The sequence below is a fragment of the Callorhinchus milii genome, unplaced genomic scaffold, assembly GCF_018977255.1.
Source record: "Callorhinchus milii isolate IMCB2004 unplaced genomic scaffold, IMCB_Cmil_1.0 Scaffold1, whole genome shotgun sequence".
Taxonomy (NCBI): Eukaryota; Metazoa; Chordata; class Chondrichthyes; order Chimaeriformes; family Callorhinchidae; genus Callorhinchus; species Callorhinchus milii.
In genome coordinates this window covers 73,696,767-73,716,814 of record NW_024704742.1, presented here as the reverse complement: position 1 = coordinate 73,716,814, position 20,048 = coordinate 73,696,767, and the positions used below count along the sequence as shown (strand labels likewise).

Genomic DNA, 20,048 nt, shown 5'->3' with positions numbered 1-20,048 from the left:
GATAGACTTTAAAATTTATTTGTGGAATTTTGGTCTTTCTTCATATTAACAATACATTCCACCATCTGTTAGTGTATTGGTTTTATTCAACATGCATTACAAGTTTTTATTTAAAGAAAGTAACATTTTCTTTTGTTTTCCACTGAAGGGTTCAAAGATGCTGACTAGGAAGATTAAGCTGTGGGACATCAATGCTCACATCACATGTCGTCTGTGCAACGGATATTTGATTGATGCCACCACCGTCACAGAGTGCCTACATACCTGTATGTACTAGCATAAAATGAAAATCTGTTATATTCTATTAATTATGAGTTATGTTGGAACATTTGAACAATTCTTACAGGAATGATTTTTGATGTAAGTACAGGTACATGAATACACTTGTCATGGCAAACCTGGGATTTTAATAGTAATGTGTTTGGCTTCCAGCCAGAAATTGTGATCTTAAAAACCCATGAATATTTGTTTATTAACTCACTTTCAGTTCAATGAGTTTAATCAGTTCTCAGTCAGGCCACTAGATGGCGATGCCTTGCTCCTTTCCAGTAGGGCACACTTAGAACCACTTATTAGAACTAATGTTTTTGATCTTCATTTAAACATTTATTTTTTCATAAATTTTAGCTGAGTAATGTGTTGGTGATTAAAGGGCTATTTTTATGCTGGATTTGGGGTATCTGATGAGGGATAGTACATAGCGTGCAGTTATAACATTTGATTTGTGTTTAGTGGAATGCACACTGACTACTGAGGTTTTATTTTTAAGCGTGTAAACTGACATTACATATAGCAACATCTTATGCTTCCTCAGTAGCTTATTTGGTAATGGCATTTGTCACTGTGGAATTGAGCCATGTAGTCCATAAGATTCCATGGTCCCAGCTCTGCTCTGAATTAACTGGTCTCAGGTGGGGTAGGGGTTTGAATGCTACAATGGTATTTAACAACCCAGCATTAAAATCTGTGATTGTTCATCCTGGGAAATGCTTGTTTATCCATCCCAGCTGATGACAGGATCGGGCTCACGGTTTGCAAGCTCTCCCTGGTGGGACGTGCTCTACTTACCTAATCCCCCAAAGTATTAGGCACAGGTTGTCAAGATCCACTTTGGGGATCACAACGTTTGCATTTGGGGACTGCTATAATTTAAGCAACTAAAACGACATGGATTATTATTACGGATACTGACTGATCAGCTTCCCGCTGCTTATCTTGCCAACTTCTCAAATGCCCTCCTCACTGGACCCCCTAGCTCTACCGTGCACGAAATCCAGTTGATTCACAGTCAATTCACTTTACAGTATATTCTGTGAAGCGCTTTGGGACGTCTAGAAGACGTGAAAAGCGCTATATCAAATGCAAGGATTATTATTATTATTATTATTAATCTAAAACTCCACTGTCTGCATACTCACCTGCACTACATTCTGTACCCCCACCACACTTGTTCTTGCTAGCTCCACTTGATCGAGGTACGGTACAAAATGGCACTAGTCAATGCTTCCAAGTTCTTTAGCCACTACTGATGATGATAATAATAATAATAATTATCACATCGTTGAGATGTCTCAAAGCGCTTCACAGAATATACTGTAAAGTGAATTGACATGTATATTTTGTGGATGACATTATCTTGCATGAGATGTTCCGTGCTTGTGCACAAGAAGCCAACCAGTCAGCCCTGGAAGTCAAAAATGTAATTAATTTTCAGTACATCTCTAGTCCAAGATATGACTGCGCTATAAGCCAATCCGTGCTATCCTGAAGTGTGGTACACCTGGTTGGTTTGTACTTGTACTTGCATTTCGCTTGCTGTTCAGTAGAAATGCTGTTCAGAGGTGGGATTATTCCAGTATCCAAAGAGGAAGAAAAATAAATCTGTTAAAACTATAATACCTCTTCTTTTCTGTACATTTTCCTGGGATAAAAACTAGGATGATTGGTGCTGAGTATGACATTTACATTGGTTTTGGCATTTACATAGGTCCAGATCCTTTCATGTTTTCTTTACACTGAAATTATTAGATGTCTTATGTCTTGAAAACCCACTTGGTCTTCATCTGCAGATTGTTTTTCTTAAAATTAAGATTGCTCAGAATTGTGTAAAATCCTTCAATTTTGCCTTAATTCACAATTTGATTTTTCCACAGCTATTAAAAAGATCCATTTTACAAATTAAAGAATGAAATCAAGAATTTCTCACAATTCTACATTACCATACCTTTTTAAAACAAAATGATCTCAAGGCTCCACTGTATGTTGTCAGTGATTCAAGCTTTATTTTTGCAATTCGCAAATCAATTTTAGCGTAGCATAGAAAAGGTTAACAGTTTTTAAACGAAATTAAACCAAATGTTTTAAGATTTATAAATTTATTGTATTATTCTTACTAGTACAAAAATGGTTGCAGGAAGTAAGTTAATTTTATACTGCCTTGTGATCTCTTTAGATAATAGCTTCCTTCCTGTAGTAGAAATCTATTTTTTCTTCACCGAAGCTAAAGGATGCACAGTTCCAAATAGCTGAAATATACCGTTTTATTTAACATTATCACAACCCGGGCTGTTCAGAAGTCTAAAGGAATTGTATATAAATCTTAAAAAAATTTAGGAAACGGGGTGTGTGGATTGTCTTTCTCTCTTGATCTTTCATTAATTTAGTTACAGCGACAGATTGTAAAGAACATTAGGTGATAATTAGGCTAAATGATTTTGGTGCAGTAATCGGATTCTTGCATTTGATCTTGCGCCTGCCCTGCCCCTATCACAGACACGCACGCACACACACACACACACACACACACACCCAATAGACGTTGTGCTACAGGGGGACCAGGAACCTCTATTCTCTCCCCGTCCACTCTCCCCCCACCAACCACTTTCAGCCAATACAACCACGAGCTAATAAGATGAGCAAAAGCATTTGAATCAGTGAGTTCCTAATCTCTTCTGCAACTCTATCCACTACACCACTGGGACTTCCTCGGAATGCAGAACTATACCATGAGGGAGAAAAAATTTGGTCGCCGATAAGTAACATATTTAAGAGATTTCATCAAACATTTGTTCTGTTATATCCAATTAAATACTCTACTATGGTTTAATAAACTCGGTTATAAGTGTGTTTGTTGAAAAGCTGCCATATTCTTCCAGTAATAGCAATGAAGGATAAGTCTATAATTGGACACAGTTCAGAAAGTTGAGCACTAGCAACAAATTTTGATGTTGAATACTGGTTTGATTGAGTACTAACATCAAAGTTGACAATAGACTTTCTGCCCCCTTAAAGGTAAAAAAAAAAGCTCAGAATTTACTAAATACAATAAATTTAATTATACACTTACCATTGGAACATAGGTATTTACCCAACTTCCATGTTGTTAATCTGTTCTAATGGACTGCTAAATAATAAATCAAATCTAGCATCTACTTGAGTATCCTTATCTAGGAACCTGAAGATTATCTCTGTTAAATTCCTTCTCACTTCTCCGTTCCTGTTGTCCCTAGTATATGAATTTCCCCCACAGAGTATTGAAACCCACCATGATTCCTAAACTGCTATCTTTTTATCTGTTTCACTTGTGCTGATGTTTGCTAGCAGTTGTCAATGACTACTTTTTCCTTTGCATTGCTAATTTGCACTCCTATTGCTTTTGCCATCTCCTCTTTTATTATTATTATTTTGTTTTCGCTTTAGACACCCAACATATCATCCCTACAAATAACTGTGTTCCTCCATCTGGTCTCACAGATTCTTTTTTACAAAAAGCTTTTTGTAGGTTTCTAGCTCCATTTCTTGCCCATGGTTTGGCGATGACAGTAAGCTGAAAATTTTAATTTTCTGGATCAGCTGGGTGTCCAACACATCTGGATATTGATCATCATGTTTAAGAGTAATCAAACCAAATTGGGAGTTCCACATATGTACACATGGACATTTCTATGAGAATGGAATGCCAGGATTCACTGGAAGCATAATAAAAAATACATTATAAAATGTATTTTTAGTCAAATGTTGTCTAAAAAAATCTACTTTGGCACAGCACTGTGACCCAAACAGTTCTGTTTTTGAACTGTGCCATGGAATCCTTAACAACCACCTGGACAGACAAATGGGATCTCAGTTTAATGTCTCATCTAAAGAACAGAATCTCCAACATAGCACCTCCACCACTGCACTGGATTGTCAGCCCTAGACTGAGTTCAAAATCCGTATGTGGGGTTTGATCCCATAACTTTTGACACAAAAGCTACCAACTGAGCCAGACTGACACTGGCTAGATATGTAAACGCAATGCATATCAGGCCATCAGACTAAATACAGATACTAAACCAAATTGTCTTAATTCAGGAGTTATTTTGTTACAATCGCACTGTACTTACTACATCAGCTTTTCTCCTTATCTTTCACACTTTCTCTCCTCTCTCTCACTTATGTTCTCTTTTTGACTGTCTCTGTCTCACTACACTCTACCGATATTAGATCTCTGTACCTCATGCTCCCTGTTCAAATGGGAAAATACTCATACATATGCAATTATAGATTTTCTCTGAACAATTCTGCCCAACTTTATTTACCTATTGCTGTAAATATGCAGTCTGATGGCTATTTAGCATGTGGATATGTGATGTTTTACTATATAACTAAATACATTTTTGTTAAAAAAAATCTGATAGCAAGAGTTCTAATGTTTTGTATTATATTTATCCTTGTATTTAACCTAACAGCAACAAACACAACCCCAGACTCCAAAGGTAGATTTCTGTTTTTATCTCAAGTATCAAACCTTCGAGATAATGCAATAAATCTTTGATTATTTGTCAATTTAAATTATCCACGGGGTGGCTCCCCTCTATTATGGTAGATAATCTAGGTTTTGATGTGCATTCTGGCATCAAAAGCGGCAAAGATACATCTTTGCACAAAAATCTCCAATTAAGTAGTCATTAATTATGGTGATAGCTATGATAGATGAACAATTTGCAGTAGCCACATCAAGGAGCTGGAGAAATTGTACAAGTACAAACTCCAAACCACCATGAGCATTTTCTGATAAAGCACAATTTCAACATGTTTTGTCAAGAGCAAAGGCGAATCCCTAAACAAAGAAAGATTGATGGATGTTGTTTATTTGGGTTTTCAGAAAGCATAAGGGATTCTGTAAAACACTTTGAGACATCTCGAAGACGTGATAAGGCCTTATATCAAATACAAGGATTATTATTATTTACTATCTTAAAGTAAAGCACATGAATTTGAAGGCAATATTGGGTCATAGATAAGAAATTATTTGGGATGTAGGAAGCAGAATTGGGATATAAAGGGCATCCCCTACATAACAATGACAAGTGATGTCCTTTGGAGACTGGTGGTGGGTCTTCAGCTTTTCCCCATTTATCAAAATGACCTGGATGTAGGAATAGAGAGCAGGATTTCAAAGTTTGCTGTGAAAAAAACAGCAGCAAATTGTTACAGAATTTAGACAGATTAACTGAGAGGATAGAATTATGACAGGAGAAGTTTAACGTAGCAAAGTATGAGGTAGTAAACTTTGGACACAAAAATGGCAGATGAGAACTTTCTAAATGTAAAAGCTTTCTGAGAGATAGATAATCAGAGGGACTTAGGGTCTACATCTATAAATTATTAAATCATTAAAACATCACAGGTAAAGTAACCAAACAATGAGGTTCATGTAACACTGGGCTTTATAATAAGGGATCTGGAATATAAAAGTAAAGAATTGCTGTTCCGTTGTGTATTTAAACTGGACACATCTCATTTGAATCACTGTATTCAGTTTTGGGCAACCAATTGTATGAATGATGGACAAGCCTTGGAGGGCATCCAGCAATGATTCGCTAGATTAGAACCTGGAAGAAAATGATTTAGCTATGTGGGTAGGATGGCTAAATGAGATATATTCCCTTGAGTCAAGAAGATTTAGGGGCGATGGGATTGAGAGGCTTAAAACAATAAAAGAAATTAAAAAGTGAGCTAGTAGATAAGTTTTCCGTTTGATATATTGACTAAAGGAATGGAATATCAACTTAAAATCAGACATAAACTAATTAGAAATGAGATCAGAATTCAATTCTTCACATTCGAAGTTTGAGGTATGCCCAGGAAGACAATACAGGCAGAGACTGAACCGCACTAAGCCTGTCAGGAACATGGGTGTCTTGTGTGATCTTGAACTGTCCTTCCTCCCCCACATTCGCACCATGACCGGCACTGCCTGCCACCACCTCTGCAACATTGCCAGACTCTACCACTGCCTTACCCCTCAGGCTGTCAAAATCTCACCCACGCGTTCATCACATCAAGGCTCGATTATGGAAATTCCCTCCTCATCGGCCTTCCCAACTCCTTCACAAGCTGCAGATCATCCAAAACTCTGCAGCTCATGTACTCTCGTGCACCAGGCTCCCTCACCCCATCACTTCTACCCTTGCCTGACTCCACTGGCTCTCCATCTCCCAGAGGATCGAATTCAAGATCATCGTACTCACTTTCAAGGCCATCCATGGCCTTAGCCCCTCCTACCTCTCTGACCTGCTGACCCCCTACCAACCTGCCCGCTCCCTCCATTCAATGGGCTCTGGCCTGCTCCATCTCTCCTGCCCGACCCGCCCTACCATCGGTGACCGAGCTTTCAGCCTCTCTGCCCCCACACTCTGGAACTCCATCCCTTCACCTCGCTTCCTCCCTTGCCTCCTTCAAGGCCGGTCTCAAGACCCTCGTCTTTGATCGTGCCTTCTGTCGCTCTCCCACCTCTCTGCCTTCCCTCACCCCTACCCCACCCCTCCCCCATGCTCGGGTCCTGACCCCTGACTGTCCAGTGCCTTGGGACATCCTCCTGATGTGAAAGGCGCTCTATAAATATAATTTTGTTGTTGTTGTTGTCCTTGCGCAGTGGTAGTATTCTCGCCTCTGAGTTAGAAGGTTATGGGTTCAAGTCCCACATCGGGACTTGAAATCACATAGTCTATCTAATGCAGTGCTGGGGATATGTTGCATTGTTGGAGGTGCTGTCCTTTGGATGAGATGTTAAACCTAGGTCTTTCTGCCTGTTCAGGTGAATGTTAAAGATCCATGGCACTATTCGAAAGAGAAAGGAGCTCTGTCTCCCGGTGTCCTGGCCAATAAATAAAATTGGTCACTCAATCCAGGGTGTTTGTGGGGCATTGCTGTGTGCAACTGGCTACCATGTTTCACCCACAAATACACAGCTAATCCACTTACAGTATATCCTGTGAAGCAGTTTGAGATGCCTTGATGGCGTGATGAGGCATTATATCAAATGCAAGGATTATTATTATGTCCATTTTCCTCCTTGTTCTCCTCGACTCCTCTGCTATCTTTGACAGCATTCTATCCTTTATCTCTCCTTCACCCCCATCTCTCCTCCCATCTACACCCCCATTGTTCTGTACTTTTTTTTACGTCCTACCCAGGTCTTCCTTTTGTCTCCTCCAATGGCTTCTTTCCTTAGGCTTCTCCTTTTCACCAACTATATGCATCCCCTTCGTGTCATAGTAAGAATATGCATTTGGTATAGTGCCCTTCACATTGGGAGAATGTCTCAAAGTGCTTTACAGAATTTAGTGTAAAGTGCAGTGTTTTCATAGGAGAACAACAATAGTAATAATAATAATCCTTGCATTTGATATTGCGCCTTATCTCAGAAGGACATCTCAAAGTGCTTCAGAGGATTTACTGTGAAATGAACTAACTGTATTTGCAGACAAAAGTGGCAGCACAATTACACACAGCATTATCCCACAAACACCCTTGAAGTGGATAACCAATTTTATTTTGCCAATTGTTGGCCAGGATATCAGGAAAAACTTCCTTCTCTATTGAGAAGTGCCATGGGATCTTTAACATTCACCCACAGGCAGATGGTACCTCTGTTTAACATCTCAACCTACGACATATGTAGGTTTTTTTCTCATACAATATGTATTCTACTTCTACCTGTACGCTGAAGACACCCAACTTGTTTTATTTGTCCTTTTATTTTGTCAGCCAGCTGTCTGACACATGTGGAAATCCAGCACCATGCTTAAAAGTATCCAAACCAAACTGAGAGTTCCATGTATCCCACCTACACAAAGAAATTCAAGAGATATGTGTTGAGTTGGAATGTGCACAAATAAACACGTCATCTGTGCTCTGTCACTTGGCGTTTCTCACAGCAATAACAACAACAATTTGCATTTTATAGTGCCCTTCACACAGTGTAGCGTCTTGGAGCGTTAATCTTTGCAATGTTGCCTCCCTCTGCTTCTGCCTCTACCCCAGCTCCCAGACCCTTGTCCATACCTTCATGTCCAAACTCACTTATTCCAATGCCCTGCTTGCCGGATTTCTCAGTTCCTCCCTCCAAGCTGCAGACCATCCAGATCCCTGCAACCTGTGTCCTCTTGCACACCAGGTCTGCAAGCTCATCGCCCCACATCCTCGTTTGGTTCCACAATCAAATTCAAGGTCTTTGTTTCCTTTATTATAGTTCAGTAGCCAATGATTATACAAAGAGCAACCAACAACCCACTATCGCAAGACGCGATAACCAGGTTTCAGACAATAAGTATTGATCAATTACCTTCTCTGGGAGAGTAGTAGGCAGCTGTGAGTCGATCATCTCACTGACAATGGCTAAAACACCCTCAATTATACTCCAAAATCTGAATCCCATTTACCCATATGTCAGCAGTGTTCCCACCAAAAAAATGTTCTCGACTTTCAGACGATGAGTGAGAGTAATCCACGTTCTTGGTCCAGTTCTGTTCCTTGTACAATAACAAGATAACAATGTCTATGTAGTCAACAGATGTCCTTCAGTACTATCACATAGTTAGCATTTTATTTTAACTTTCTCTTTACAAAGGGGTAAAAATCAACAGGCAGCAAAGTGGGATTAAAAGATCTGCTATGCTGATAAATTAACTCCCAGTTCCCAATGGATTGATTTGAAGATCTTTATCCTTATTTTCACATTATTCCCGATCTTGCCCCATCCTGCCTCTGTAAATCTCTAGCTCTTATTCTGCTCACAGTGCTTCTGCAGACTCTGCATACTGCGTGTTTCCTGCACATTCCATCTCTCCACTATCTTCCGGCTCTTTGGAATTCTCTCCCTAATTCCCTCCTGCTTGAACCTCTACCTGCCTAAAATATATTTCTTATTAATTACCTTCCTGAAGGTTTTATGATTAAATTCAGAACCCACCAGGCCAAACTCCTCCTCCATCCTTGCTTGGGGAGCCACATCATTTTTGTAAAGTGCTGTGGCATTCATCTTATGCCAAAAGAGCTATATAGGTGCGTTGTTTTCCCTGCACTGGACTCGGCAGCCACCACTGTGGCACCTATGAGTGTCCCCATCACCTGTCCATTTGAGTTATTCTCTTGGAAGTCAAATGGGGTGTTAATACAGTAGAAGGTCTTTCAAATGTATTAGATGCCAACCCCACATAGAATGTATCTGAGAATATTGATTTTAGTGGTTAGAGCACTTGCCTCACAAGCGAGTGGACCTGGGCTTGATTCCTGGGCAGGGCGAAACGTTAGCCAAGTTTCCTTATTCCTCATGCCTCTCTTTACCCAGCAGTAAATAGGAACCCAGTTGTTAGTTGATTAGCGGATCACTTTTCCGGGGGTAATAATCCCTTAAAAAAAATTGTATGGGCACTCAACCCACAAATGTTTATAGAACTCTGCTGTGTGCAATTGGTTGCCTTGTTTTGCCCACAAAATATAGTCATTACTCTTTACAGTATATTCACTGAAACGTTTTGTGATGTCTTGAAGATGAGATAATGTGCTGTATCAAATGCAAGGATTATTATTGATGGGACTGAAGCTTTCATGAGACTCAAGTGGCTCAAAAATAGCTGATGTAATTCCAATTTTTCAAAAAGGTTTTTGTGCAAATGATTTTCTGGAGGAAAAGGAATTTTATAAGAAAGCAATAGGAACAAACTAGCGTGAGTGAGGTCAATTAAACTAATCCAAAGTAGGCATGTGGACAGGTTAATTATGCCCAACAAATCAGTTGGAGTTTGAGGATGTAACTCAGTTTAGTGGATGGAAAATATTTTCCTCATATGTACCTAAAATAAAAGCTCATTGGATCAAGGAGGACATTGTAAATTGCATGATAAATTACCTTGATAATAAGAAAAAAAGAGTATGGTTATTAATGGTAATTGGGTAGCTGTGACTAATAGAGTCTTCTGGGAGCACACATTATTTATCAATTAACTTTCTGAAGGTATTATGATTAAATTCAGAACCCACCAAGGCCTTTGTGTTAACTGAGATGAGGTGGAGCGTAGTAGTACCACAACTTAACTTTTGTAAAAGATTTTGTGCTTCAATTCAACCCAGCAGACTTCACCACAGACCAATTCTGATTAACCATGCAGACCTTATCTCATGCCAGACTCAGGGGCCGCCTTCAGTTGAAGTATAACAGCAGTAAAACTCACATAATTCTTATCATTCAGGACCAATTATTATTATTGATGGCATTGAAGCTTTCATGAGAGTCAAGTGGTTGAAAATTACATTTGTATGGCGCCTTTCACTTCTGGAGGATGGCCCAAAGTGCTGGACAATCAGGGATTTGGACCCGAGCAGGGGATTGGGATCAGGGAGGGTGTAGGGCAGGGGTAGGAGGGAGGCTGAAGGCGCGGTCGAAGAGGAGGGTCTTGAGACGTGCTTTGAAGGAGGCGAGGGAGAGAGAGGAAGGTACTGTGGAATGGAGTTCCAAAGGATAGGGGCAGAGAGGCTGAAGGCCGACTGCTGATGGTGGGGCGGACTTGGCGGGTGAAGTAGAGCAGGCTGGAGCCTGCTGTGCGGAGCGAGCGGACAAGTCGAATTGGTGTTAGCAGGTGACAGAGGAAGGATGGAGCAAGGCCGTGGAGGACCTTGGAGACCCCCTCAACCTGGTGATCACCCAGGGCCTCACCATCACTGATAAAGTCATCTTGTACCACTACTTCATCTCCCTTAACATCTCCGTCCCTCTTCCCCCTACTCAATCCACTTCTGACACCTACCGCCCTTGGAAAATATCTCCCCCCAATCCCTCTCCGCTGACCTAGAATCATCCGAACTCCTGCCCCTCTGACCCTCCTCTCACAATGACCTACCCTACTTAATCTCTCTTCTCCACAACTCCCTCTCCTCCATCCTTGATTCCCTTGCTTCCCTCACCTCCCGAATCGCCTCATATCGCTGTAAATCCCCTTGGTACACCAGCCATCTCCAATCCCTCAAGGCACAAGTACGCGCCGCTAAACGTACCTGAACCAAATCAAACCCAACGGTCCATTGACAGATCTGGCTTAACCACACTAGGACTCACCACTCCGCTCTCACCTCGGCCAAATCATCTTTTTACTCCCAAGATAATCCCAGGCTCCTCTTCTCCTCCACTAACCGCCTCTTCCGTCCACCTTGCCCATCCTCTCCTTCAATTCCAACTCCGAGGAGATGTTGGACTTGCTCGAATACAAAATCGAGGGGATTTATTTTGTTACCTCTCCCCCATCCACCGCTATCCCCTCGGCACATTCCCCTCATGCCCTGGGCCCACCCATCCCTCGCTATACACCTTCGACCCTTCTCCCCCTCTTCCCTCACCTCCATCATTTCAAAAATGAAGTCTACCACCTGCTCCCTCGACCCCATCCCCACCCCTCTCCTCACCTCCCAGATCCACCTCCTGGCCTCTCTTTTAACCGACATTATCAACCTCTCCTTATCCACTACCACTGTTCTCACTCCCCTAAAAACAGCTGTCATTACCCCAATCCTCAAAAAACTTCCCTGGAGCCATCCCTTCTCTCCAGTTATCGCCCTCTCTTCAACCTCCCATTCCTCTCCAAGGTCCTGGAACGAGTCGTCGCGTCCAAGCTTTGCTCTTTCCTCTCCTGCCATTCCCTCTTCAAACCCCTCCAATCGGGGTTTTCGCGCTGCCCACAGCACGGAAACATCCCTGGTCAAGTCACTAACCACACTCTGAACATCTGCAATCAGGGCTCTCTCTGCCTCCTTGTCCTCCTAGACCTCTCTGTTGCCTTCAACACTGTCGACCATTCCATCCTCATACACTTCCTCTCCTCTCATCTCAATCTTCGCAGACTTGCTGTTGCCTTATTCAAATCGTACCTCTTGCACCTTCTCCACTTTGTCGCCACTAATAGCTTTTCCGCCAGCTCTCGCACTGTTGCATGTGGCATCCCTCAGGACTCTTTCCTTGGCCCTCTCCTTTTCAACATTTATATGCTTCCGCTTGATGACATCATCCGCAGACATGGGGTCAACTGCTATATGTATGTGGATGGCACCCAACTCTATCTCTCTGCCTCCACCCTCGACTCCAGGACCACTGCTGTCCTCACAGACTGCCTGTGAAACATCAAGTCCTGGATGAGAGCAACCTTCCTGCTGTTGAATGTCAACAAGACCGAGGCCCTCCCACTTAACTCCCGTCAGCGCCTCCATGCATTGGGCATTTCCCTCCATGGATGAGCTCTACATCTCACGGAACTAATACGGATCCTCGGTGTCCTGTTTGACCCTCAACTGACCTTAATACTCCACATCCATGCGATGAACCGCTCCGCCTATCCCCACGTCCACAACATTGCTTGGCTCCGCCACTGTATCACACCACACGCTGCCGAGACCCTCATACAAGATCCTCATACACGCATTCATAACATTCAGACTTGACTACGCAAACTCCCTGCTTGTCGGCCTCCCCAACTCCTCCCTCCATAGGCTGCAGACCATCCAGAACCCTGCAGCCCGTGTCCTCTCCCACACCAGGGTACGCAACCCTATCACCCCCATCCTCATCCGGCTTCACTGGCTTCCCATCACATGAGGATACAGTTCAATATGCTGAACTGTATTGAACAGGGCATGTCTCGGGTAGGCTGTAGAGATGACGTTCTTGATCTGTGAGGCAGATGACATGTCCCACACATACTATAAATAGGTAATTGGGGAAAAAATATTTTGTGCATTTTACAAGTTATTTTCAGTTATGCAATAGGTCGAGTATTCTTTAATTTAGAAAACTGTACTGAATCCAACTGTGTTTGGTGTGTAGTTGAACATTGTCAGTTGTGGCATGTCTACTTTGAGTTGTTTTGAGGGCCACTGCAGTACATATTTTCAGACTTGTTTGTTTGCTGTGAGACACATCTCGAGATATTGTGCAAGATAAATTATCCGAGTGCTTACATATTTTGTTCTTCTGTTAGATCTTACATCATCTTTGCTTTTGTTACCTGGTTAGGTAGCAGGTTTTAATTTAAGCTTGACATCTCAGACACCCGAGACAAAATCAGCTCTTGTGACTTGCAAAGTACCTTTATTCAATTTGCTGCGACATCCGAGTCTCTTCCCTCTTGACCTTAGGGAGGGAACTAATTCTAGTTGTTTTTGCAATTCCTAGACAAGAGAAAGTTGAGATAGTTTTATAGAATGTTTGGAGGCTAGAAAATCAAGTTGCTTTGTTGTGCAGCAACAATAATTTATATGTATGTATATGTATTTATATGATGACACCTCAAAGTGCTTCACATAACTGATCGAGCTGAGTGGGGGAGTGCAGTTAGTGTTGAAGAGAGAGGTCTTAAGGTGGTTTTAAAAGCGGGGAAAGGGAGGTGGCAAGGTGAAGGAACTCTGGGTTAAGCAGAGCAGAAGCATGGTGGCTGAAGGCTCCCCAACTAATGATGGGGAACAGCGGACGAGGGCTCTGAAGCTGGTTGATTTGCTGAGAGGCGGGAGAGTTTTGGACGGGACCAACCCATCAAGGTATTTAAAAATGAGAACATGAATCTTGAATCTCATCTCCCGGGGGATTTGGAGCCAACGTAGCCGAGTGAGGAAAAGAGTGATGGGCTTACAGAGTCTGGTGCCAGAGATGGTACCACTGCTGACTAAGGTAGTCTTAGTGCTGTGGGTGTTTGGAAGCTTGATTTGAGGAACCCATGGAGGGAGTGGTGGGAGAGGAATGTTTAACATTTGTATTTGAAATATTGCCACTTAAAAATTGACAGTATAGTAGAAAGCCTGGCAACAGTGTGGATAAGCATCCAGTATGAAGAATTGCACATCACATAAAATACATATTGTCTACAATGGTAATTAAAATGATCGATCAGGAGTAATACTGTCACCTTGTTATCATACTATATTAGCCCTTCTCTCTGCCAATGACTGGGCTGTCATCAGCAGTGCCCTGGAATATTGCGGACCCACCTGGCTCACGAACTGACACCCAAGGCTACCACCAAGAATGGGCTCAAATCTGAAATTCCACTGCCAAGCATGTCAGCTTGAAGCCAATTCAGCTTCAAGGGGACCAAGCTTACTTCTCCCCCTTCCCCAAGGAGGATAGGCACTAGTTGGTCAATTGACATCCGACAAGCACAAGTTTGATGGCAGGTACTAGGAACTCCCTATGAGCTTCCTGGTGGACAAAACAGCTCAGCTTGAAATGCGTGAGAGCGTTGTCACCATCTTCCTGCCTGTAGCTCAGACACACATCCCTTCCCATTGAGTGATGGTTCCACCAGTTGAAGGTGCAGAGCTTGAGCAGATGCAAACCAATCAAGGTGGATTCCAGGCCCTGGATGTATGAACGTGCGTTCATGAACTCAGACTCCAGTAATGCCTTGCAGTTGCTGTCGTCCAAGCCTGGGCTTAATGCTGCTTGTTATAGGCCAACCTAGCCATTTTAGTAAACAGCTTTATCTGGCTCATCTTAACTCCTGCCCCCACCCACCACGGTGTAGGCATTGACTCACTAAGTACTGTTTCCTCAGAGGAAGTATTCCTGTACTCTCGACCCAGACATTTTGATTATAAGGTGGGCTCACCATTGTAACTTACATAAGATCCCAATCATGCTCTGTCAGGCCCTGAGACTTTTCCTTCTAATCCCCGGGTTTGGTGGGAAAAAACATCCAGAATTTTCTGGAGGATTATGCATCTAGTCTATGAATACTGCCTTCAATATCCACCTGAACATCTTTCTGGAAGGACGGCACTTTCATAATGAACACTCTCCAATTGGATAGGTTCTTATGTTGCTAGGGGATCAGTCCTCTCTTGGAACTCACACAACTTTTGGGAATTGTGGAGAACTGCACCAGGGTGACTTTTCTCCTGAATTGCCTTTGGTGTTCTCTGAGTATTTTTCCTCCTGTGGAGGGGTGGGAGAGGGTGGGGTGGTATCTAATAACACAAGGCAAGAATAGTTTGAGTGTTGGATGGGAGGTGGAATAGGGGCGTGTATTTACAGACCTCTTTCCTTCAAAATAAATGTATGTACCCTTAGACCTTTAGGATAAGGAATATGATTGTCGCTTATAAGGCATGTCCAATACCAATGCAGAAATCAAGGTTACTGATCTCAACCAAAAATTGTTTTTAAAAAAATGATCAACTCTTAACTTAGAACAACTTACTTTAATTGGGTTGACCTATATAAAATCTTATTTGGATAAAAGCAGATTTTTTTGATTCCAGGGAATCATTTGAGGACTTTTGTGCAAGTTATTCTTGAAATGCTTTTATGGTTTATTTTCAGAAGCATGATACCCCATAAAAATTGAGTGCTCTTATCCTGATGTACTGTTTGAATTAGATCCACTTTAAATCAGTACTTATTTGAATTTTGTTTTAAAGCAGCAGTGCTACTTATTAAGAAATATGTTTTCACAATGTTGGCTGCTACTGACAGTTTGCTTGATCATTGTGCTCGTTTAGAAATTTTAAAAGAATAAATGTGTAATAATGCACCATATTTAGCAAATATTGAGATTTTGATTGTAATATATGGATTTTAAAAATTCTTTCATGATTGTTTAGGAACCAAAAATTGCAGGCTTCAGTGATGAATGTTGGAAGATTGCTGAATGTTAAGAACAAGCTGTTGATGGTTTGTCCTTTAGTCTGTAGGAGCTGCCTGGTAAAATATCTGGAAGAGAACAACACCTGTCCCACCTGCAGGATTGTCATTCACCAGAGTCACCCACTGCAATATATAGGGTGAGTACAACAATGGAAGAGGAATGTCCTATTTGTACAAAACAAGGGAAAAGTTTAATATAGAGTTTGCAGCTGCAATAAAGTATCAAGCATATTTACAGAACTTTTGCATTCAGAATTTTTTTGTGGTAAGCTATTTTCATCTATGCATTTATCCATATTTATGGATACTGCGGTATTGTTGTACTGTGTTTATATTGTAGTTTGTGATAGAGGTAAAAAGAGAATTGGAAAAAACATTTAACCAGAATTAAAATTAACCAGAGCCCCCGAATGACAATTTTAAATGGTGGTAAACTATACCTTTTAATGTCTGTGTCTACATCAGCAACATTAACTAAAGTTGCAATTTATAAAACTGAGGTTCAACAGTAGTGTGAATGGATCATTTCTTTCCTTGTTCCCTAAATTGTTTTCAAGAAATTCAAACCAATATGTCAGCAAATGGAGATTGTAAATTTGTTTGTCAAATATTCACAATTGGTAATCTGAAAGTTTTTTTAAAATTCTACTACATACAGTAAACTTCTGTGTTGATAATCTCTGATGACAGGTCACTGATAGTGAAGAAGGAAAGCCTAGGAAGTAGTGCATTCAGCATGAAGAAGTCATTACATGACTATTTAAAAAAAGTGGGCCTATTTTGATGGAGATAACTTTAGCTATTCAACCTTTTGGAATTCTGCTATTTCGTGTCTACTTCCTCCGAATGATCAAATCCTGATCCGACTCCATGATTTAGCCAGGACTGGGGGCTGGATCTCGATCTGAACTTGGAGAATGTTGTTACTGATGGAGAGGGGTGCTGTGACGTCAAAATGACCTACATTTTTAAAAAATTGGAGAGTTTGGGAATTTCAACTGAAAATACTCTCCTATAATTTTCTTCTCTCCCATAGGAATAATAACTGATTAATTTATTTTCCATGTACAAATGACACGTTATGTACAACTCACTTTTATTTTGGATAAGCTTGAACCCACAACTTTACCTTCAACCATGTCATAAATGGACATGTACTGTAATTTAATAATAATGATAATAATAATCATTAATTTTGGTATAGTGCCTTTCACAACAGGAGGACATCCCAAAAGTGCTTCACAGGATTTAGTGTAAAGTCCATTTGTAGGTGAACACGGCAGTCAAATTTGCATTTTTTCCAAAACTATATTGTTGCACTCACGGTATTAAAGGCATATATGTTCTGTAGTTGTCACTGATTTGAAACACCATGGCATAAACATTACATTTTTACATGGGACTTGCGTTGAAACATCTCAAAAGTTTTTCACAGGAATTTACTGTCAAAAGTAAAAACTCTTTTTGTAGGCATACATTACCACTATTTCTGCCATCAAAGTTCCACAAGCAGCCATAGAATGAGTGACCAGTTTATCAGGAAGAATGATGGGTAGCATACCGGGAGAAACTGCCTTTTGTTTTCAAAATAATGTCATGGGATCTTTAACTTAAATCTGAAGAGGCAGCCATGCTATGGTTTAATATCTCATCCAAAGGGCAGCACATCCAACAATGTAGCCCTCCACCAATACTGTGCTGGAGTGTCAGCCTAGAATATGAACTAAAGTCCCAATGCGGGGTTTGAACCCATCATTGTTTAGCTGAAATTTATTATTTATTTCTGAATCTTTAGCCCTTTTTTGATTGTATCCTTAATTTAGATTCTGTTAGTAGACGAAAAGAGACAAAACCCGTCTCTTGCTCTCTGTCTCTCAGTCTACCCTTGAGGAACAAAAAATATAAATGCATGACACAACTGGGACATTGTGGGATTAGGGCTAATTGTAGGATAATTAATTCCTTCTCATAATGTTATACCACCAATAATGCAAGAGAGCGAGGGAGACTGTCATTCCATTCTGAAATCTCTTGGATATGCAAGAGACACCTGAACCCAAACTATTGAAGATTTATTTTTAATAAATAAACACAGACAGCAGAACACCTGAGAAAACTGTTCTGCCGCCTGTGTTTATTTATTAAAAACAAATCTTCAATAGTTTTGATATTTTCCAGGAGTAAAGATAAAATTCAAACATGAGCTGTTTTCACATAAACCTCCTGGATTGTGCAGCAAAACAAGTCTTACTCAAATTTGTTATTGTTTAAAGCTGAGTAAAATGCACTTGGAACATTATGTAGTTTATAATTATTGATCTGGGCAAATTTTAGTTGTGACATTGATTTCAGGATACTGCAGGACTAGATCAGTTGAAGAAACTGGGACTATTTGCAAAAAGCACCACTGGTGTCACTTCCTTTGCAAACTGATGACAGTAACGCTTCCTGTGTAATGTGCAGCGAGTGATGTTAAAGGCGTTTTCTGCACACGTGCAACATGTTGTAAGAGAAATCAGTGATGTTTCTTCCATATAGAGCACAACACACGGGAAGTGACATCACCAGTGACCTGACAACCAGGAAGTTGTTTTGTTTCAGCTAGGGAAGCATGCTGAACCAGCAGCAGTCTAATAGGGTTGTCCTGTATCAGGCCATATCCTTTGTCCATATTCAGCCTTCTAGTTTTATTGCCAGTTCTTTGGTAGCAGAGGTTGCTATAAACCTCGACGAGTTAGTAGAAAACAGGAACATTAAATGGAGAATATTTGCCTACTGATGTTCCATTCAACATCTCTCTCCTCTTCTGTGCCCATTTAATTCTTATTTAGCTCAAACATTTAATCTAATTCCATCAGAAGTGTTTCACTACGCATTATTTTCCAAATCTCTTTTAAAAAAATGTATTTGGAACCTAGTGCCGCTTTACTAAAGTATATTATGTACCACATCCACAGTGTTAAAAAAAACAATTCTTGCCTGCTGCCTTAACCCAGAGCAGACCCAGACATGTTTTCATTCTATTGTCTCTTCTATAATAATAATTATTATAATAATAATACATTTATTTGAGATAATGCCTAACATTTTGAAATACCTCAAAGTTCTTCACATGCGTCGAACACAGTGATAGGACATGAAACCAAAGTCCCAGATTTTCCTCCTGCTCCCACCATCTACTTTGGCTGTTTAGGGTCAAAAACAACAAGGCAAGCTGGTCTTGCATCCAATATAAAACCTAGCTGGGCTGGAACATAGAAGTTTCCTATCAATTTCTGACTTTTAAGTTAACCATGATTTATCTCAGTGCAATGCAAAGAGACATCGGATCCATCTCTTGGTTAGAGGAAAATTAGCAGGATTTTTCATAAGAGTATTCCTTTGCAGATATATCACAACTTCAAAGGAACAAATTCGATATTCATTGTCACAGCTGGATAGATATTGTTGGGTGGGAAGAGTGGGGGCTTCCGGATGGCCAAGTGTCCTACAGAAAATTCCATAGCATCCATAACAAATCAGCCCAACCTTTAGATACCAGCTGAGTAAATCTTTTGTGCTGTCCAGCTTGCCCACATCCAATAGGATCATCCCCATTGACGCATCCTGCAGTGCCATTCAAGGCAGTGACCTCTATTCCAAACAAAGTTTGATCCAGATCAGTTTTTACGTCAGTTGTAGCCCAAACACAACACTAGCCAGACATCAGCAATCTTCCAAGAAATGAAAAATAAGATGATAGTTGAGGAGCATTTTTTTCATATTTACTTCTTTAATATAGGCTTGAGGCATTGGGTGTTTGTTCTAAGGTTTGGTCTATTTCATATAAATGTGTGTCCATCCTTGAAGCTTGAGCAGATATCTGTTGCCATCATAGCTACTTAGTATCACTTAACACAAAGCGTGTTGAAGACTGAGGCAGTTGGTATTTTGTTGAAAGGTGAAGAATGGATTTCTCTCCCTCTTCTCAAAGAAGTTAGAAGGATAGTATGAATAATTAGACAAGAACTTTCATTTGATGAAGTTTCTCAGGCATCAGTAGGAGATATTGGACAGATGAATCCAGTGACCTGATGCATAACAGGATAGTTCTTCTACA

General features: G+C 40.8%; 1 protein-coding gene across 1 annotated transcript in view; it reads left to right on the top strand.

Moving 5' to 3' along the window:
* The window catches only part of LOC103177637 (polycomb group RING finger protein 3), a 108,733-nt gene that overhangs the window by 61,406 nt on the left and 27,279 nt on the right, over positions 1–20,048 (top strand). Inside the window, exons 3-4 of the mRNA XM_042339140.1 lie at positions 149–266; positions 15,990–16,086. Of these exons, the coding sequence (XP_042195074.1) occupies positions 149–266; positions 15,990–16,086 (215 nt within the window). The remainder of the gene's footprint in view (positions 1–148; positions 267–15,989; positions 16,087–20,048) is intronic.